This window comes from Filicampus tigris, chromosome 5 (genome assembly GCF_054856515.1).
Source record: "Filicampus tigris isolate MCC_2025a chromosome 5, RoL_Ftig_1.0, whole genome shotgun sequence".
In the NCBI taxonomy this organism is placed as follows: domain Eukaryota; kingdom Metazoa; phylum Chordata; class Actinopteri; order Syngnathiformes; family Syngnathidae; genus Filicampus; species Filicampus tigris.
The window spans coordinates 19409357-19430766 of NC_141221.1; the positions used below are offsets into that span (position 1 = coordinate 19409357).

Below are 21410 nucleotides of genomic sequence, written 5' to 3' on the forward strand. Positions count from 1 at the left end.
CTGTATGAAAGGAAGGCATTTAAAAAGAGCAATTAAAACAGAAATCACTCATTTTCTCTATGAAAGTATAATTCAGATAGAAGAGAAACGTTAATGCTCAGTAGCCAGAAGTGCTGAAATACAAACAACAGTCATAGTATACACACAAGAGAGGCAACCAATGAGGGGCCTCTCTGTGGTCCCACACAAGGCAAAGACAGCAAATGAAATGCCTCATCCATCAACTTTGTCCCTGCTGTTTACATAAATACATTAGTCATTCCGCCTTGCAGGATCCCAGCCTGCAGTGTGGGACTATCACATATTGTCCTAGTACGAAAGCAGACCAGGCATGTGCTCAGGAAGGCGAGCCAAAATGGTGTTCATGACCCTGCTCCGTCTGCTGCTACTCCTACCTGGCTTCAGCGCTCTAATGACATATCCATCGGCCGAGGTAAGAGGACCGCTCGCGTCCACGCAAGCGCTGTGGCTTGTGATTCCACCGCTCAGGGCCTCTGCTAAGTACATTGGACTTTTCAACTCTAAACTGTTTATCATCTGTCAAACACCCACAGCCTGGAGAATTGTACTATACTTTGCCGCAACCTCAAAACATAAATATAAATATGTATTTTTCAAGATGCTGTTTCCAAAATACCCGAAAAGAACATTTGTTTTTGTTTGTTTTGTTTCGCAGCATTTCGACTATTCTAGCAGGCAAAGAGATGTGGTTTCACAGACTCTTTCCTCTGATGTCTCAGGTATGAGAGCCTATATCTGAGATGAAAATATAGAGGGCATGAAAAACACATCTAATGTACCTATTGTGCACAGTGAGAGGTCGGCCTCGTCGGTCAACTCCGATGCCTGATGTCACACACTTGGAACTCCTGGTAGTGGTTGGATCTGATGTCCAGCAGGTCCACAAGCAGGATACAGAACGCTACATACTCACCAACCTCAACATTGTAAGTATGAACAACGACTCTCAAAAATGTATGTACACTTTAACAGCTGTTAGGTTAATTGAGGTTGCTTTTTGTACATTATATTACATTCCAAAACACGTGATATATTTTCATATTGTTACTTCTAAATATAACATTACAATTATGCAAAGAATGTGTAGATTATTTGACACACTTTCCATTCGGTCCAATCAACTTTACTAAATGTTCACTGTCCATACAGGCCTCAGAACTGTTGAGAGACATGACTTTGGGAGCCAACATGAGGGTGCACCTGGTTCGCATGATCATCCTTTCAGAACCAGAGGTCGGTAACTCCTTGAAGAACTCGAACAGAGCCTTTCACACTGTATAGAATCCTGTTCTTTCGTCCCATTTCAGTCAGAGATCCGAATGTCTTCAAACATCACCTCTTCTCTCCGGAGCGTGTGCGAGTGGGGCTCACGCTTAAATCCGTCGAATGATACAGACCCACTACACGCGGATCTCCTCTTGTACATTACAAGGTTTGTGGCACGCTGTTGGTGTGAAGGGATGAAATGGAGAAACGCTGTTTTATTTCCGCATGTCTCTCATTATGAACAGGTATGACCTGGTGTTGCCGGATGGGAACAAGCAAGTCAGGGGAGTTACACAGCTGGGAGGTGCTTGTTCCAGTGAGTGGAGCTGTGTGATCACAGAGGATACTGGATTTGACCTTGGGATCACGATTGCTCATGAGCTTGCACACAGGTACTGCGGAGTCCATCACACAAGTGTTGTACCATACATAACAACACCAGGTCATCTAATGGTGGCAACTATAATGGGGGGTTCAAGTATAAATCCCCAATAGGCCAATAGGCCTATATATAATATATTTTCATTATTCTCGTAGAATGAATAGACCCAACTAAATTACCCCCCCCCCCAAAAAAAAAGATCAAAATGAGGATGTGAAGTAAGGGGTTACATTTTTCGCCCAGTTTTGGCATTAATCATGATGGAGTGGGGAACACGTGCAGTAGGAGTGGCTTCATGATGGCCTCCGATGGCGGCTACAACAGTGTGGATCTCACCTGGTCGTCCTGTAGCAAACATCAGCTGCTCAACTTTTTCAGGTGAGGCAGCTGCACTTCCAAACGCATGGGATTTTTCACTTTAGTCTCTGATTATATTCTCAGAAGATTTAAATATCAAAATTTTCAATGTGACGTCTGCCAAAAACAATCCTTTTACTCCACATCATCCAACTCTGTTGACATTTCCCCATGAAAACATTCAACAGTTCTTTATGTTCTGATTTACACTCACCTAACCTACACTTTTTCTTTTACATATTATCCTCTGGCATTTCTTCAGTATTATGTTTTACAGCTTTGAAATTTTAAAGGATATCACATGCAATTGTGTTCCCAGCGAAGGGAATGCTGAGTGTGTAAAGGATCTACCAGCCCTAGAAAGCTCCCTACAGGACTGGAAGCCCGGCCTCTATTATGGGGTTGATGACCAGTGTCGAATAGCTTTTGGAGGTACTGCAAGAAGATGCTCGTTTAACAATCCAGATATGGTAATATCCATGTTATTACAGTGCAATAAACCAGTTGACATTTTACAATTATTAATGCTCCTTTTGCCATCAGCCAATGTGTAGGGTTCTATCATGTCACACTAACGTTAATGATGACACCTCCTGCAAACGCCTTCTAGTGCCACTGCTAGATGGGACCCAATGTGCACCTAATAAAGTAATATCATAAGACCTTTGGTTGACATTTGAGTTAAAGATAAGCATGATGTCCACAAACTACTTTCCCCTCTGTCGCAGTGGTGTCTGAAGGGGCACTGTGTCTCTCCGGACCAGCTTAGCACCGCTGCAGTGGTGCATGGCTCTTGGTCCGGCTGGTCTGGGTTCTCCCCCTGCTCACGAACATGTGGCGGTGGAGTCATTCACCGCACGCGCCAGTGCAACAACCCAAGGTTAACACAAATCACTGTCGATAACAAGATAGCATTTTTTAAACAAGTCACTGAATAATAATTGTGATTTTTCCAGACCTGCTTTTGGGGGAAATGATTGTGTGGATATGAGTATTGAGGCTGAACTTTGTAACCAGCAGGTGAGTGTTCACTTCATGTTTACATTGGGCCTCTACACAGAAAAAACGTTTTGTTGAATTTACTCAATTTTATTTCATCAGGTGGTCGCACCAAATGAAATCATGTGGATAGATACCGGTACATTTATTAATTAGATGTACAGTCTACTTAATACTTAAAAAATGTACATTACTGTTTTGATTATTAATTTAATTAACTAATTGAGTAAATTCAACACACCATTTTTTTCATTGTATACAGTAGAGGTCAGTATTGTTTACTCTGTGGATTAGGGCTGTTCGATTTTGCCTAATAAGAAAATCCCGATTATTTTCTCTCAAATCCGATTTTACGATTACGATTTCTTTGTAAAATAAAAAAATAATGAAAAATGAAGTATTTTGAATGTCTTTTATTTAAACATAATTTTTCTTTCTTTGAACTCAAAATGCCAGTCAATTTAATTTAATGCACACAGAACAATCCATTGGGATTAACAGCATTTTATTTACACAATAGATTTCAGATATGTTCTTAATCAAACCAATAATGAAAGTAGAAAGTGCATATACCATCTGAAACGAAATCATCAACATGAGAGAAGGTAGACAGTCAAGTCTGTAAACCAAACAGTCTGTCAGCAAGTCATTTTGCCAACCAGTCACAACTGCTCACAACGACCAATCACGGCTCAGATTCAGAAAACGGGTCAGCCATGATTGTGGCTACCGTTGTGAGCGGTTATGATGTCATTTTCAGTCGGCAGAAGACAAAATGGCCGCCCCAAGAGATGGCTAAAAAACGAGTGCATTTTGCTGCTTAATTTATATTCCACAAACGCAAAATGAATCAGAATGCCTTGTTTCAACTAGTGGGCCTGCTGGGAACATATTCTTGAAAAAAATATATGTTTGGGTTGACTTCTGCTTTAATAAAAGACAGAGGAAGACAACTGAATGTGAATCCATGAGCTTGAGGCTGAAGTAATGTATCTACTTTGTATCAACAAAATCAATGAAAAAAGCCACAACAGTTGTTGGCATCATTAATGCCAGAAAAATGTATGAAAAATAATTGAGCAATTTTGCCATTGCAGCCATGTGAACGCACGCAGCTGGATTTCATGGCTGAGCAATGTTCCAAAACAGATTTCCAACCGCTTTACCTTCATCCGGACCAGGCTTCCTTTTACACCTGGATCCCTGCGGTGGGCTTTTCACAAGGTGGGAAAACAAAAGATACTCATCCTGTGAATTGAGTTTTGAAACGTTCTTGCTGTAATCAGGTGACGAGCAATGCAGATACATGTGCCAGTCCGAGGGAGAAGCCTTCATCGTGAGCCGCGGATCTCAGTTTGCCGATGGGACACGGTGCGAGGCTGATGGCCAACCTCCTTCTGGTTCAATAGCTGCTTGTCTGCAAGGGAAATGTCTGGTAGAGATCATTTTGATATGAAAGAAAACATGTAAATCATTGACTTTTGTATTTCAATGTAAACATTTGCTGCTGATCAGCTCTTCGGCTGCGATGGCGTGTTGCGCTCTGGGAAAGTGAGAGACGTGTGTGGTGTGTGTGGTGGGGATGGATCTTCCTGCGCATTGACCTCCGACTCATACACTGGAGGTCAGGCAAGAGGTGAGAACAATGCATTCTCACTGAACATGTACGAGAAACAACATTTTGAAATATCAGCTAATATCAAAGGCATTATCACTCGTTTCCCTGTATTTTTCTGAAAGCTTTGAAAGCGTAGTTAGATTATGCATAATGAATTATTTGTGTCTTAACTGATAAAATGTCTTCTGTTCATTACTTCCTGCATTCTGTTTCAGAGTACACCACTTTCTTATCTTTGCCAATAAATGCTACACAGGTTTATATAATCAACAGGGCACCTCTATTCACGCATATGGGTGAGTGACATCCCCTCTGCTTTAGAATCACACAGTAGGAAGATTGTGAATTTCATTTTGGACTGTTTTTGCCTTCTGCATTGATAGCTGTAAAATATGGAGATGAATATATTGTGTCTGGGACGGGTAGAATGGCATTAAATATGACCCATCCCTCCCCACTGGATGATAACTGGCTAGAGTACCGCCTCCATCTGACTCCTGACCTCTTGCCTGAGACGGAAGAGCTACTGCTGCCTGGACCAGTGCAACAGCAGATAAACATTCAGGTCAGAGCAGGCCATTTAATTTTTTCATTGTTAATCGGAATGAACTTAATAAACGCTTTGATTATAAACCACTGTAATGTAATGTATTCTTATTCCAGGTTTATCGCAAATATGGAAAAGAATATGGAGAGAAAACAAACCCCAACATTAGCTATCAGTTTTATGTTCCAAATGATCACAGCGACTTGACACAAATGAAACTTGAAGGCATATGGAGCGTTACTACAGAACCCTGCTCTGTCTCCTGTGGCTTAGGTATGCCATCATTTTTCATTTATTCAGACCCTTCCATTCCCATTGAGTCTTGCTCTGGCGTTAGCACTACCATTCAAGGGAAAGTCAAGTGAAATATGTTCTTTACAATAATATGTTCTATGCAGCCCTACCAGTCTAAATACGGATTAATATTTTGTCTGTGGAATATTAATTAAGCAGCAATATCCACCTCAGGGAGTGGCCATTTTGCCACTTGCTGTCGAATGAAAATGACATCACAGTGCAGAAGGGCTCAGTAAACAGATGAGCCGTGATTGGTCGTTACCTGAGCTTTTAGGCTCTGCGATGTCATTTTCAATTGAAATATTTTTTGTAAAGAACATTTTTGACTTAACTTCCTCTTTAAACTCTGTTTGTAAAATACTAAACATACAGTTACTGCTAAACATTACATTAACATTAACATTACTGCTAAAAACTGGTGCTTTTACCATTGCATTCAGTAGCATTAAGAATTTTTTATGCTATGTATAGTAACAAGGAAGAGATTGTATTTTATTAATATACTTTTTAGAAGTAGAGAATTTTTGGCATCTCTCCTCAGAAAAATGATACAGTAACATTAATTTGCTCTTTGCTATTAAAGAGCTCTTCCCTTTATATTTTCTTTGTCAGAAACAAACAAAAAAAAGAATAAAAAAGAAAAATATAACATACCAAACTTCCTTGGAAATTTTTAGCATATATATTAAAATAAGCATCAAGTAATTATATCTGTTCTTGTATGATCCATTAAGCCAAGCTATGTATGGGTACAATTGCTGTTGTGAAATAAAAAGTTTACAATATCATGCTGTACTATAGGTGAGTAGAAGTGGAAGAAGTACATGTGACCAGCAATGATGGGTTTAACTGTAATTCTTCAAGTATTTTATGGAGACAATACAGACAGATAGATAGATAGATAGATAGATAGATAGATAGATAGATAGATAGATAGATAGATAGATAGATAGATAGATAGATAGATAGATAGATAGATAGATAGATAGATAGATAGATAGATGGATGGATGGATGGATGGATGGATGGATGGATAGATAGATAGATAGATGGATAGATAGATAGATTAATTGTTAGCCGGTCAACAAAACACTACAAACAACAACCATCATCAACAAAATCGCATAAATTGAACAGCAAGAAACAAAATCACTTTAATTGACCAGCAGGGACTGAGGTGGGTTGTCCAGTCTCTTAACCCCAACCCCATAATTAATCAAATGATAGTTGAGCCACGCATCGTCGACAAATCGCCGCATTATGCAACATGCAGGCTCATGCAGACTTTTCTTACAGGTGTGCAGAAGCATCAGTATGTATGCGTGGACAAAGAAACTAATACACGTCTGGAGGGGCACCATTGTTATGCGCCTCCTCCACCTTTACCACTGCATACATCCTGTCAGCTCCCAGCCTGCCCACCAAGGCCAGTATGACAAAGTTACAGCACAACCATGTTTTGGCCTGTGGCACTGATATACAAATGGCACTTTACAGATGGATCACAGGAAATTTTGGGTCCTGCAGCACTTCCTGTGGTAGAGGAGAGAGGATACGTTCTGTAGCATGTGTTCAGAACCATGGCGCTGATGTTGTCAGGGTTCGAGATTCAGACTGCCCAGCTGATTCAGCTCCGAATGCTGTTGAAAAATGTCATCTTCAACTTTGTCCTGCCAGGTAAGAAGTGCACACTAAACATCAACTCATTTTTTTTGTTAGGTTTGCCTCAATAGATAGAAGACATTTGGATAAAGGGAGAAAGCAACGTCAAAATCAACATACTATTTGTGTTCTAAGGTGGCATGTGTCAGAGGCAGGTGACTGTTCAGCGGTGTGTGGGCCAGGAGAAGTGAAAAGAAACGTGTCATGTGTGCGGCAGGAAGACAGCCAAGAGGTTGAAGTTGATGAAAGATTCTGCTCAAATCAGATAAGACCTCCTGAATCTGTGCCCTGTGTAGTGGACGTCTGTCCCATTGGGTGGGACGTAACAAGGGAGGTAAAAAAAAGAGAAGATGACCACAATGTCTTGTTTCAATGTGTGACCAGAGATGGGGACTTTACTGTATTTTGCCAGTCCGTCCTCTGTCTGCGACCTGGGTACCCTTCTGTCGTCATCGTCCCTCCATCCCTATTCATAAAAATAATCGTCCCCCAACCCCATCCTTCTTCGTCCTTTTAAAGCGCTTCCATCCTTAAATTTAGTTTTTTACCGAACATTTACATGTCAGTCCCACTGACCCCCCCACCCCTCAAAAAAAATAAAGTCAATGTATGATGCCGTGGGAGAGATGCTAACGGCAGAGGTTTCATAATTCATAAACGTTATTTAAAGCTCATTAGTGGGCTAATTTCCTATTCACATCCACTTACCTACTGGGGGTATCGTGGGTGGATTTTGAATTGTTTACAACAGTTTAAGTGTTGACCAAGATAGCATTTAGCTGCCTACACAACCACCGTCGGTCACCGGACCATTGGAGCCCGGCAGAGGACATCACGAGAATATTTAAGATTGCATTATAACGCAATACTGTGTTATTGCATTATTTTGCAACACAAATAATTATTGTAAAATAACTAAATGTAATTTTAGGGGGAGAAAGAAAGGCTTCCACTTCCGGGTTGTAGCTTTAAGTGTACGGCGGCGCTTGTATGAACATGAATGATGGCTTGGAGGGATTTTTACGCTCTAGAGATGTCCCAGACAAGGACATACTTTGTATGCAAAGAGTTAAGGTATGTACTAAATGTTAACAGTGAACAAAACAAAATTACTACCCCCCTTTTTCCTGGTCAGTGAAATGGGTGTCCTGTGGCTTAATCCATGGTATTACATGTGTTGAACCACTAGAGGGCAGACTATTTTTCTGAGTACAATGTTACTGCAGGAAACGCACATGAAAAAGAAGGGACTCTACAGTGATGTGCCGGCAGCCAGCTCCGTGGTAACGCGGAAGAGAACAGTGGTCTTTCTTTTTAAAAGAAATCAACACAACACGTCAGTCGGTACATGACCCGGTCAGAGACGATTACAGGAAACCCACTTCCGTCCTTGCTTAGTCCATGCTTTAAAAAAAACAAAACTTCTCGTCCTCCATCCCCAAAATGGGCCGTTCCTGGCACGGAATTCCCATCTCTGGGTGTGACGTGACGTGTGTCTTAGGATTGTTTTTCTTGAACAGGAGCAGCCTGCTTTAAAGTCTGGCTTCTTGATGCCACGCTCTAGACAAGCCCCTGTGTTTGTGTGGAGTCCCGCTATCACTCAGTGCTCAAAGACATGTGGCAATGGTAAGCAAAGATGTGCAATCACTTCTATTCACAGGTGGTGTGTCCTCATCACTCACTCGAAGTATGTATGTATGTTTTGTAGGAACAATGCAGGTGTGGTTCTCCTGTGTGGACCATCACACCAGATGGATGGTACCTGATTTCCACTGTGACCCTTCAAGCAAACCTCCTCCTAAATCTGAGAACTGTAATGCACTCCCTTGCCCTCCTATGTAAGACATGAAAAAAATATCATGCAGGTAATTTTCAGTGGTGTAGAAATACTTCATCCAGAGAGGTGTGTCTTGTATTTTGATTATTTCGTGTAGGTACACGATCACATGTCATAAAAGCCGGTCTGCTGCTTGCTAGCTGCCCCCAAAAAGTACAAAAAATACATTAAATATAATGAAGGAATGAAAGAGGTGACGCAAACATCAATACGCTGTTTTCTGTATACAAATGTAATACTTGAAATCCAATTCTGCCGCCACCCTCCTGAAGGCTTCGGCTGGCACTGTATGTAATGTTACACCTCTCAGTATGATGCCGTGCAGTTTTACACCACAGAATGCTATAAACAAAATAAGAAATGCATAAAATTAGATTGTGCTGGGTTGTTATGACACTGTTGTCAGGAATATATATATATATATATATATATATATATATATATATATATATATATATATATATATATATATATATATATATATATATACACATACATACATGTATGTGTATTGACTGAATATTTTCCACCACCAGGTGGAGATCTAAGCTAGGCATCTGCAGTACAACATGTGGTGGAGGGGTTGCCAACACAGTGCTATACTGTGCTCAGGAGACTGACGGGGAAGAGAAGGTACTGGAGGATTCTGAGTGCAGCGAACTTCCAAAACCCAAAGCAGTGGTGTCATGTAACACCCACAACTGCCCTGCAAGGTGACATAAAAACACACAATACACTTTGTTTTTCCTTTGTCAATGCAAAAATCACCTCACCATCATTTTCTTATGTTCAGGTGGAAGGTTCAGAGTATGTCGCCTTGCTCTGTGTCTTGTAACCTGGGTGTAGCTCACAGGAATGTGTCCTGTGTCCAGTTTGTCCAAGGCAAGGAAAGTGTAGTGCTGGAGGAGAAGTGTCATACATCAGTCAAACCCGCTACCACGGTGCCCTGCCTGTTGCAAGTGTGCAACTTTAGATGGGAAGCAAAACCATGGAGCCAGGTACATTCATCTAAATTGAATATAGACATTAAAAAAAACACAGATGGAAATCAACACTAAAATCTATTAATACCTGTACAATCCACAAAGTCTCTTTACCGCTTGGCCTAATTGAGCTTATAGTTGAGGTGGAGCCAACATCAGCTAACTTTGAGCAACAGGCCAGACAACACACTACAGTGCAAAAATAGATTTAGAGTCTTCATCAACCTAATACATGTTTTGGGAATGTTGGCGGAGGTTGGTATATACCGAAAGATATCCCAGGAAGTACATACAGTATAGCAAAGCAGGACTCAAGATGTGAACCCATAACCTCTTGACTGTGAGGCAGACTTGCTAACCCATGCATCACTGTGCTGAATACCAGTCGTCAGGTCAAATAATGTAGAGTAAATAACAACAAAAACCTTTAAATACAATATGTTGATGCTCTTGCTTCTTATTCACATATTGTTCTCTGCTTCTTGAAGTGTTCTGTGTCCTGTGGATATGGCATTCAGTCCAGAACAGTGTCATGCATGGGGCCCTATAAGCCAGATCCCCTCAGCCCACGACTGTGCATGCACATGCCCAAGCCGATCACCATCCAGGGCTGCAGCATGGACAGCTGCACGGATGTGCCGCCTACTTCAGTAGTTACTCCAGCTATGCTTCCTGCACGGGAGGAGGATTCTCACCTCTCTCGCACTCCATATACATATACAAAACGTTACCGCATGGGCAATCTTCCTCCAAGTCCATCTGAGACAGTCCCCATCCTGCAGTCCAGCACAACAGCCAGTCCTTTAACTACACCCAGTAATTCATTTAGATCGCTCTCTTCATTTACTTTCATTAGGAGCTAAAGGCAGTTTCCCACTAGTGTGTTTGCTCCTCACCAGACGCATGTGGAGAGCTGCTCCTGCAAGAATCAGGCACAGTTGACTTGAGCAACATTACTGGTCCCTGCACGGTGGCCATCGGGCGACCCCTGGATGAGGTCATTCACGTTAAAGTAGAATCAAGCTCCTTAAACTGCAGAAAGAGTGAGCATTACCCAGGATGCAGATGTATAGTTGAAACTTTAACTTCATATACTGTCTTCTTAAGCATGAGGCCAAAAATAATTGATGGAATATGTCCCCACAGGAGAATATGCTGTATTTTTTGACCGACTGGCACTTGTGAGGAAGTGCGAGCAAGCAGCCGGTAGCACGCTGACCACCAGAACCAACGTCCTTCTTGTGCGCCAGCATCTGCTCACTTGGGGGAACGGCATCGTGTTCAGCTACAGCTCACAGAGAAACATGAAAAAGAGCCACCGTCAAGGTATGATGTGTAGTCACTAGTCATTGTATGCAAAGCGGACCAAACAGAACAGCAGCATACCCTTACTAGAAAAGAATTGCTCAATTCCAATCAGGCAAAAGCATTATGTGGATTTTAAAATATCTTGCTGCACCAAAATCTCTTTTTAGCTAATTGTACTCAGCTTCCTTTTTAACATGAGCAAATTCATTTCATTCCCATCAATTTTAATGTATGAGAATCATGGCATGATAAGTAGTTTCCATATAATACTTGTGAGTTGCTGTACTTTTATATTGAACATTAGTGCCTCTCAAAACAGAACATTTTCTTTGTAAAGGCAGAATCATTGTTGCACTACTTGTAATGTGATGTAGTGTGAGTAAACATTTTGAGGTTTAGCTTCATTTAAAACACACGACACAAACTAAATTGCCTTCTTAAACATCACCGTTTACATAACCAAGTGATGCTTGGATCAACGTGTTTTTCACTAATGATATTAAGTTTGTTTTCCCCAAAGATTGTGACAAGCAGCTGTTTTCCTCCAGCGGGGTATTTGAGAATCCAACAACCTCTGACACTAACCACACCTGTCGGGTGCTCATCAACGCCCCTCCCTCAGTGAAGATAAAAATCCAAGCACTGCACATAGGATTGGTATTCAACGCCACAAATTTGCAGTCTTCATACATTATGGTGGGCACTTTAGCCATTATATTTTAAAAAATACTGTGCAAAAAAACACCTTCACATTCAGTCATGTGTGCTTTTTTGTTCAACCTGACTTGTGTGTTGTTCAGATCCGGGACATGGACATGCTGAAGACCAATGTGTTTAAAGGCCCACGGCTCTTCCGATGGCACTCCTCCGGAAATATGGCCGAGGTTGAATTTCACGGAGATTACCAGCACACAGCGGGAAGCTTCAGAGCGCAATATTCCTTTGTACAACTTTAAGATATTTTGATTTCTCAATAAATGATTTTTTTTTAACACGAGATATTTCTGATACAGCCAACTTATCTGATGCCGTGAAACAAGTAAATGTAAGCAGTCAGAATGTACTTAAATCAGATGTTAAATTTAATAAGTACATGAGTAAATTCAGTTCATAATGTTTTTATACAGCCATTCAACACCATGTAACAAAATATATAATTTCTATCAGTGAGACTCGTGTTTTTCGTTTCAATAAGTCCCCGCCTCAAGCTCCTCATAAACTTTACAAACAATAAGTTGCCCTCCCAGACTTTCAGTGCATTGCAGCTCCCTGTCAGTGAGTGCTGGTGGATTTCCAGCTCTCACGCAGGCTGGCTGGATCCCCTCCCCCCCCGCCCTCCCCAACTCTAAAACACTCCGGGCTTGTGTGTGGGTTCACTGCTTGGCTGAAGCCGTGTCCTCCAGCAGAGCTCTCATGTCCAACAGAGCATCATTTACAGTCTGCGCATACTTGGCTGCATTTGTCTCTTCACAGCTGTTGAAGGCTGTGATCGCGATGTTGATGTGCTCATCCATGGGATTGTAACACACTCCATAGCCATCTGGCACCATTGGACCAAAGCACATCACGCAGTCGGTCTTGGAACCGACCTGGAACGAACAGACGCGGTGATGATGACGGCTCACGCACAAGTAAACAAATGAGATGCAATTTCCAAAAAGAAATTGAAAATACATGATTTAAGGACTTTTAAAGGGAAGTCAACGCAAACATATTTTTTTCAAGAATGTGTTCTATGCAAGCCCACTATTTGAAACAGGACGTTCTGATAAGTATTGCGTTTGTGGAATAAGTGTTCATCCACTCGTTTTTAGCCATCTAAGGGGGCGGCCATTTTGTCTTCCGTCGACTGAAAATGACATCACAACTGCTCACAACGACCAATCACAGCTCAGTTTCAGAAAAAAGGTAAGCCGTGATTGGTCGTTGTGAGCAGTTGTGATGTCATTTTCAGTCGACAGAAGACAAAATGGCCGCCCCCAGAGATGGCTAAAAACAAGTGCATTTTGCTGCTTGACTCATATCCCAAAAACGCAAAATTAATCAGAATGCCGTGTTTCAACTAGTGGGCCTGCTGGGAACATATTCTTGAAAAAAATATGCTTGGGTTGACTTCCACTTTAATACAAGATATGATATCAGCAGAACAGCATTCACATCCTATTTGTATGTCACCAAAAAGATCTGGTGGATACATTGGATTCGTCGTCCGTACACATTTTTTGGTGGGGTGGGGGTTTTGGTCGGGGGGATAGGGGTCTGTGCAAATTTACTGATTTTATAACAGTAGTACAAAGGTCATGATGGGATGAAAAATATATTTTTAGGTTTTTCTTCATTTTGATGGAGTTATGCCTTAGTCAATTTAATAAAAAAAAAATGCGATTTCTTATCCAGCAATTCACATTGACACATTTTTTAACACACTCTCAAAACTTTCTTCACTGTATCTAGATGGGCATACCTGGCTAGTTAAAAGATTGTAATGGTGAGCCACAGCAAAAGATGTGTCCATGAATATCTCAGGCATAGATGTGAGGTCTTCAATAGACTGCAGCCTGAGTCCTAGAAGATGCCTGTCAATGGCGTGTCCATGAATGGCCTTAAAAGAGAGACAGTGTTGCTTAGGAGCCAAATTGACATAAAGTGCACACTTTTGAAATTCTAATTTTGACTTCTCACGTTGTATGCGTTCTCCTTATGTGTCTGTGTAGCCTTCTGCAGTAGTGCTAATCGCTCTGAGTTCTGTAGGCAAGATTTGATTCTCAGTCAGACAACGTACGGTAAGTATAGAGCAAACTATATTGCAACAAGCCTGTAAATATTCTCATCCATCCAGGTCATTGTATTCTCAGGACACTAAACAGACCGTCAACCAGACCAGATGAGTTGTGAGTGATTCAATGCCCTGAGTATATTTCAACACGTAACCACACCTGTTTAGCTGGGTCTTGCATTGCTTGGACAAATTTCAATGACTCCTTGGTCGTTACACGTAATACGTCTGTTCTTCCATATTTGAACATTCGTAATGATGCACTCTCATATGTAGCGCAACATGTGTTATACATCCTGAAATGCAAAAATTTGACAAATTGACCATGCATACACTGCATCACTGTGCACCGTCTTCTATTTAGATATCAAAGGTGATTTCTTACCTAAAATAGGCAAGCTGGAAAGCCATTTGAATGAAGGCATCTGGACTCAGGTTGTGTTGCTTTGGCACATTTTTTCCAAAATCAGAGAACATAAGAACATTCACATCCAGGTCGTGTACCATTCTGGCAGTGCAAAGTAAACAAGAAGTTATATGAAATATTTGACTGTAACAAGTCGAGGAAATTGTACTTTCAACCACACTCGCATACACGTACATGTTCATATTTTGTTTGGCTTTTTCAATGTCTCTCTTGACTTCAGGGGTAATGTTAAAACGCAGTTTCTGAGGCATTGTTAAAGGAACCATGGGGGAACGGACTATTTCTGTCTTCTGCCTATGACAAAAAAAAGAGATGATCAATCATTCCCACTCCATTTTAAAATGATTTTAAAAAAAGGTGTATGCATGCACAATAGAAGTAACCTTACATATACTTAACGACATAATCAATGAGAAACACAATGGGTGGGCCCTCTGAAGGTGCATGCTCATACACCAGTCCACAGGCACCATCTTCACCAACAATAAACTGTGGATGATTCATATGAAAATGATCATTCTCAGTCACCTTCATATCTGCATCTATTGATTTATGGAGGTAGGCATTCACTCACCTGTAAGGTCTTGTCAAACCAGCGGTTGCCGCTGTTCCAGCGAGCCCCGCCCCCATGCAGCATTTGCGCAGCGACGCGGCTCTTGTACAGCTCGTCTGACACGCGAGGCATCGGAGCATCCAGACATACAGTGAAGATACTTTTTTGGATGGCACGGACTGACTCTTTATTTGTCTTATCTGCAGAGTGAGGAAAAAACCCACAAAAGGCTCGTTAAGATAATATCCGGATACCATTTTGAAGTAGACTGAAGGCCATTTTTTTCTCTCTCCTTACCCTTAATGAGATTATTATACGCTTTTCCCCACGTGTTACGATGCTGTGACGTTAGGATACCGACAGGTTCCTTGTTGGTCTGCAAAGAGGTGTTCCAAATTTTTTCCAGTTGCATGTAAATTTGATCTACTGTCAATGTGGTGCCGTCACTGTTGTACACATCCAAGATAAAAAACTGCAAGGGAAAACAGGCAGGATCAGTTCGCTCTGTTATGAGCTTTGCAACAGAGGTATGAAAAGAACAACAGCGCCATCTAGAGTACCTGGAAGTTATGAACTACAGTGATGTGCGTGGGAGGCGTTTTGCCAATTGCATGATTTACAACAGTGTCTCTCTTTGGTCCAGGGATACGGCAAGATGACAGGATCTGGTAATACTGGTCCATACAAAGGGGCTTCTTGCTCAGGTACTCTACTGGCAGGGTGTCACTGGAATCAACAAATGATTTTGCAGACTTTACACAGATCTGAACGGCTGGATCGGATCGGCAAAACATTGGCATTTTATGCCAAATCTGTGATTAATTGTGACGCATTAAATTGCCGATTGAGCAATGATGTCATTGATCGGATCTGCAAAACAAGACATTATAGCAAACACAATCTCATTCACTCCAGGAAAGTTTTGTGTTTTTATCGTTAATAATCCAAGGTTTCTCAGGATATAAAGTCGGATTTTCTTCGATTTTTTCCCCCAACATTTTTAAATGATTTTGTTTTTGTTTTTTGGGAGTAAGTGGGGGTTTACCCCTATCTTCCATGCGAGGAATTGTTATCTGGTTTGGCGGAAAATTTTTAGGGTTTGTTATTATTTTTTTCCCCAATGGATTTCAATGGGCCTCAATTATATGCACATTTTCACTATTCATGGGCCGGATTGATCTAGTCCCCTACGAATAGCGGAGGTTGACTGTACTGTAAACAAACAAGTTGTTAAATTAAATTGTACAGATCAGTCCATCTTCTGATCGAATCGGTTATCGTTTTTTGTTTTTTTTTCTGATAGGTGATCGGCTCCAAAATCCTGATTGTTCGCGGAAAGCCTAATTTTTAACACTCTTGTCATAAAAGTATAAAAAAAAAAGTGAAAACATAAAAACTATTCTGTTTTAACCTTGCTAATAAGGGACGATTCATATGGTTAAACAGGAGCATTAGTGCATGGAATGTGAATCTGTGCTGACTCTTGTCTTAACACCTTATATGGAAGATGCTGCTTTTTGAAATATGTGTCATAGAAAGAGCAACACATACAGAAGTAATCATTCAATGCTCACTGAACTGAAGTCTTAGTGTGATACGCTTACATTAAGCATGACTTCCACGGATATTCAATTTAGAGTTTCCACTGTCCTATTTGAAATGTTTGGTCAAACTCACCTGTCAATCATTTTTTTAAACTCCAACACTCCTGCAATCAATTTAGCTGCAAACCTGCAGAGGAGAAGTCTCTGTGTTATTGACACGTAAAAGAAAGACAAATAATGGCTTGAACTAAAATAATGCACTGCTGAAGCATTTGCACTGTCCTTGATAAACTCTTGCTGCATGTGGCCGTCATGTTCACTGCATATCCTGTGGGTCACAGCAGTCGAAAACAGCTGAGCAATGCTCGGAGCACTCCGCTTTAAATAGCCAGCATGGCGAAGAAAGCATGAGTAAAGGTCGGCTTAAAGCTCCAGCTGCATGTGAACTTGTTTACACTAAACTTACATAAATAATCTCAAAAATATTTATTAACTATAAAGCTTCATGTCTGATATGGTGCAGGAAGAACATGACGGAGCAAGGTATTTCATAGTATTGCATTCGGGTATTGACACTTGTGTTTACAATGGTGGAAATTTAACAGTGGTTTGTGGCTGGTGGCCCACCTCATCTGTCCTTGGCGATCTTGGAAGTGCATGCGTGGCAGAACCACACCGGGGCTGGTGTAGACAGCTACCGGCATCCTACAGTCCAAATAGGCTGACTGCATCCACCATTCGGATAGCTACAAAATAAAAAGACAAGAGGGCACCAAAAATTAAGATTACAAAAGTATTCATCGCCAACACACCAAATGATCAGTGGTGGGAAGTAACAAAGTACAAATACTTTGCTACTCAATAGATCTTTCAGGTATCTGTTAATAGAAACATTATGAAAAAAAGGTTGACTATTTCTTGTGAAGAAGTTTTCTCTTATTGTGCTATGTTATCAAAACAGGTATTATATACAATAGACAATTGACAATTGATGGGCACTTGACCCTTTTTTGCCGGTCCGTCCTCCGTCCGCGACCTGGATACGCCAATGTCCTCGTCTCTCCGTCCTTATTCATAAGAGTAATCATCCTCCGACCCCGTCCGCCCTCGTCCATTTAATCCCGCTTTAAGTTATCTCAGGGGGCAGCCATTTTATCACTGCTGTCAACTGGCTAAGAAAAGGTCGATTTTGCTGCTTAACTCATATTCCACAAACGCAATATCAACCAGAATGGCGTGTTTACACAAAGAACATATTATTGAAAAGAATTTTCTTGGGTTGACTTCCTCTTTAAATACATAGTGTGAGTACTTTTACCACCTCTGCAAATGATAAAGGTTCAAACCAGCAACATAAAAGGCGAGATATACTGTACTAGAGGCATTTACCCAGTTATCTGTCTTTCGGGCTCGTCGCTCAAGACCTTTCTGCAGGCGGTCCCCTACACCACCTTTGAGGAACTCCTCCACCAACTTCCGCGTATGTTCCAGTTCCTCTTCACTGACAATAGGCTCCAGCGCAGCCAGGTAGTTATCACACGTCTGCTTCAAGGGTGGTACAGGGAGCTTAGGCAAACCCTCCTGGTGAACCAGAGACCTCTCCTGGATGTGTGTAGCGGGCCCGAGCATGCGACATGGCTTCACCATGCCAGGCCGCAGCTGGAAAAGACATTTTTAGATTAGAATGAGTAGGATCGCTGCCAACGATGAACAACAATAATTTATATCATTTTCAAATTGTACATCCTCACAACATATACACAACTAATATTTATATCAAATCAATGTATGCGTTGAAAAATGTCTTATAATGTAATGTAAACAATCTTACATATGCACAGTAATCTACATTTGCACTACATTCAATTGGTATTTCGTCGGACCATAAAGCTGGTCGGTAGGTTTTGGACAATCCTGCTGACAAACAACACACATGAGCACTGAATTGGCCTACAAATCTGATGATCATTAAGCAATATGTTATCATGTTGTCAAAGATTAACAGAATGTAACAGGAGTCTTGGATGCAAAGAGTTTGCAGTTTGCAATTAGGAGCTTGTTTAGTGCTGCAAACATAATTTCAACTGGTTTACAAGTAACATCCATTCCAGTAGGATGACTTCGTTTGTGAAAAGTGACACCAAAACAACAAAGCAGCAAAGCAGATGTGTTTGTGTGTGTACCATCTTTACTTAAAATAGAAGGTTAACACAGTTGAACCTTTGAAATGGGAAACAAACACTGGCACATGCAAGAAATCTGTGTAGCCAAATAAAGGTTATGGTTATCACCATCACACTTGTTTTTCTGACATCATATTTTAAGACCATAAACACTTTTTTATATTATTGTTTACTATTTAGGAAAGAACCAATAATAGTCAAAAGCTACTCCTCCTACTACTACTTTACACTTAATTTAAGTTCTCCATTAATCCATTTTGTAAACTGCCCATCCAAATTCGGGTGAGGTGTGAAATGTGGCCTATCGCAAACCCAAGGCCAGTGATGGAGCTTGACTTTTATCCTTGGGGTCACAATGGGAATCACGGATCGACATTCATTATATGTTCTCTATGGAGAAATGAAATGTGGAAACAAAATCTGAAAATACCCCAAAAATCTATTATCTGGCCAAGCATCTGGGGGTCCAATCATATTTTGGGGCATGGGGGGGGGTCAATGGCCCTGCAGCGCCCCCTCTAGCTCCGCCAGTGACCAGGGCACATCTAGACATACATTTACACTCACATTCACACTCATGAGAAACTTTGGTTATTCAATTAACCTAACCTGTAAGTTTTTGTGATGTGGGAGGAAACCCACACAAGCATGGGGAGGACATGCAAATTTCACACAGGATGGCCAGAGCGGAGATTCAAACTCAGGATCTAACTATAAGACACACGTGCTATCCACTAGTGAGCTATGCCTAACTTCATAACTGAACAGTATATGCACAGCATTTCCGGGTCAAAGGCACAGCGTATTAAGTTCTTCCGGTCTCGCTTGTTTTCAAGCTACCGGGACACCCTCTGGAGGAAAAAACAACTTTATTCTTTAAATGTCGTTAATGTGGTAAATGGTAGATGGGCTTTTCTACCTTGGGTATTCAAAGCGCTTCACACTGTACCTCATCTACCTACTGATGACGCGGCATCAGGAGCAACTGGGGGTTCAGTATCTTGCTCAAGGATACTTCGACATGGTCACAATGGCCAGGGATCGATCCCACAACTTCCGGGTTGGGAAACAACCACCACTGAGCCATGCCGCCCCAATTTGGCTTTGCCTTTGTTTAATAGCTATTCTATAGTTTGGAGCTAGTGCTTTTCAAGGTGGAAATGTCATCCGAAGTTGTTATTTAAATTTCTTGAAATCTTTAAAAAAAAATTAAAGACGAAGGGATAGTTATTCCAGCCAACTATGTTGTGCCAGCCTTTTAGTGATTCAACTCAGATTTTTATTTGAACAAGTCTACCGGTGAGCTAGAGGAAGTTTATAAATTCAACGAGAACATTTCACTACGGCAACAACGAATCGGCAATCATAGTCTGTCCGTCTCTCTGATTTCTGACGAAGCTATAGTTCCCCCTAAACCCGGAGTAGCGCCGTCCCTGCTTTGATGCAACCAATATTATCGCTGTGCGTACTAGCAACCGGAAGTTCGCACGCAGTTGTAACCCAAATGCAGAAATAATGCGTGCACACAGTCCAATGATCCATTTTATAATATTGTTTATTTATCCGTCTCTTTATAGATTAACCATTCATAGTTAAAATGGACTTGTATGAGTCGTTGTCGTAATGTCTTTTATGTTTACCTAAATCACGATGTATTTAACATGAAACTTCCGGTTAATCTTTTCAAAATACAACTACAACAAAAGGGAGAAACAAGGAGTGCTGCATGCAACAAAATATAAAATCTCAAATTAAGCGACACTGAGTTTCAATAAAACACGCAAATTTATATCAAAATAAAACTTTCAAACGGCAGGTAATGTAGTAGTAGGTCAGTTAGCAGTCCGCACAAATACTAGTAAGCTAACGTAATGACACGCGCGGCCTGCTGAAAAGCAGGCTAGTCTTATCGATGACGAGAAGGACGCATTGATTTTAATTTTTATTGAACCATGGTAAATAAGAAGCGATGGAAGAGGGACGGGTAAAATTGAAGCTAATGGTGTCAAACAGTCTTGCTGTCCCGAGCAGGTTGCGCCCCACCCCCTGTCAAACAGTCCCGGTGCAGTCAAAGCAAATACACACACGTTACTGTCCATACCTTTAGTTTACGCAAGCGCTTGCGAAATAAACTAACTATACACTCACCGCGGTTCTGACAAAAACGGCCAACATCCTGTCAGATCGACGCGCTGATGTTGTCTTTAAAGATGTCAAAGCTTCGAGCAGTCATATCTCAAGGACGCGCGCTCGGCGTCTATTCTGAGCCGCCCGCCCCCCCTCGGACCCAAAGAGCAAAGACAACTGCGAGCCCTTAAAATATCTGCTTTTCGACTTTGACGCCGAAGCAATATTTATCAGATAATATTAGCTAAATTAAACTATCCCCAATAACTTAATATTAATGTCCTTGATAACCCACGATGCTTACATGTAGTTTTTTTCACCCATCATGAAGAATGCCGAAGCTTTTAACCAATGTCAGTAGTGTGATTGTATCAATAACTGTGCTTTAAATACATGTAAGTATGCTCAAGGACAGATATTACTGGATATTTATAAAATAACACTGCACACCTACGTGGTTCGTGAGCATGCACATCTCCATACTGGCCACATGGCGGAGCTCTTCCAGCGTCGCTGCAAAGAA

At 41.2% G+C, this 21410-nt stretch overlaps 2 protein-coding genes across 2 annotated transcripts; one reads left to right on the forward strand and one right to left on the reverse strand.

Moving 5' to 3' along the window:
* The first annotated feature begins 267 nt into the window (after window positions 1-267).
* On the forward strand, window positions 268-12447 carry adamts13 (ADAM metallopeptidase with thrombospondin type 1 motif, 13). Its single transcript, XM_086031181.1, has 29 exons — window positions 268-433; window positions 677-740; window positions 814-947; window positions 1171-1254; window positions 1329-1453; window positions 1533-1679; window positions 1913-2047; window positions 2346-2496; window positions 2570-2674; window positions 2755-2906; window positions 2983-3046; window positions 4123-4249; window positions 4312-4460; window positions 4541-4661; window positions 4859-4939; window positions 5027-5208; window positions 5307-5463; window positions 6784-6913; window positions 6985-7164; window positions 7285-7483; window positions 8670-8775; window positions 8858-8987; window positions 9523-9699; window positions 9780-9984; window positions 10458-10785; window positions 10869-11012; window positions 11116-11295; window positions 11798-11973; window positions 12078-12447. Exons 1-29 carry the CDS (start codon window positions 332-334, stop codon window positions 12231-12233), a joined length of 4191 nt encoding a protein of 1396 aa, XP_085887307.1. The 5' UTR covers window positions 268-331; the 3' UTR covers window positions 12234-12447.
* Window positions 12339-21057, reverse strand: LOC147147689 (carnitine O-acetyltransferase). Its single transcript, XM_086031182.1, has 14 exons — window positions 20909-21057; window positions 17967-18236; window positions 17205-17323; window positions 16711-16764; window positions 15594-15759; window positions 15331-15505; window positions 15055-15233; window positions 14869-14969; window positions 14655-14774; window positions 14439-14561; window positions 14214-14349; window positions 13960-14022; window positions 13742-13879; window positions 12339-12866 (listed from the first exon to the last, which is right to left on the reverse strand). The coding sequence occupies exons 1-14, from the start codon at window positions 20933-20935 to the stop codon at window positions 12651-12653; spliced, it is 1887 nt and encodes a 628-aa protein (XP_085887308.1). The 5' UTR covers window positions 20936-21057; the 3' UTR covers window positions 12339-12650.
* Between the last annotated feature and the right edge of the window lie 353 nt (window positions 21058-21410).

What these genes read in the sequence shown, in the direction of transcription:
- LOC147147689 (XM_086031182.1), bottom strand. Translation starts at nt 20,935, where the DNA reads ATGTTGGCCGTTTTTGTCAGAACCGCG. An exon ending in GATCGCCAAGGACAGATGAG is followed by an intron (nt 16,765 to 17,204) that starts GTGGGCCACCAG and finishes TCTCCTCTGCAG; the next exon opens with GTTTGCAGCTAAATTGATTG. An exon ending in TTTAAAAAAATGATTGACAG is followed by an intron (nt 15,760 to 16,710) that starts GTGAGTTTGACC and finishes TGTTGATTCCAG; the next exon opens with TGACACCCTGCCAGTAGAGT.
- adamts13 (XM_086031181.1), top strand. Translation starts at nt 332, where the DNA reads ATGTGCTCAGGAAGGCGAGCCAAAATGGTGTTCATGACCCTGCTCCGT. An exon ending in AACAGCAGATAAACATTCAG is followed by an intron (nt 5,209 to 5,306) that starts GTCAGAGCAGGC and finishes TTCTTATTCCAG; the next exon opens with GTTTATCGCAAATATGGAAA. An exon ending in GGTGGGACGTAACAAGGGAG is followed by an intron (nt 7,484 to 8,669) that starts GTAAAAAAAAGA and finishes TTTCTTGAACAG; the next exon opens with GAGCAGCCTGCTTTAAAGTC.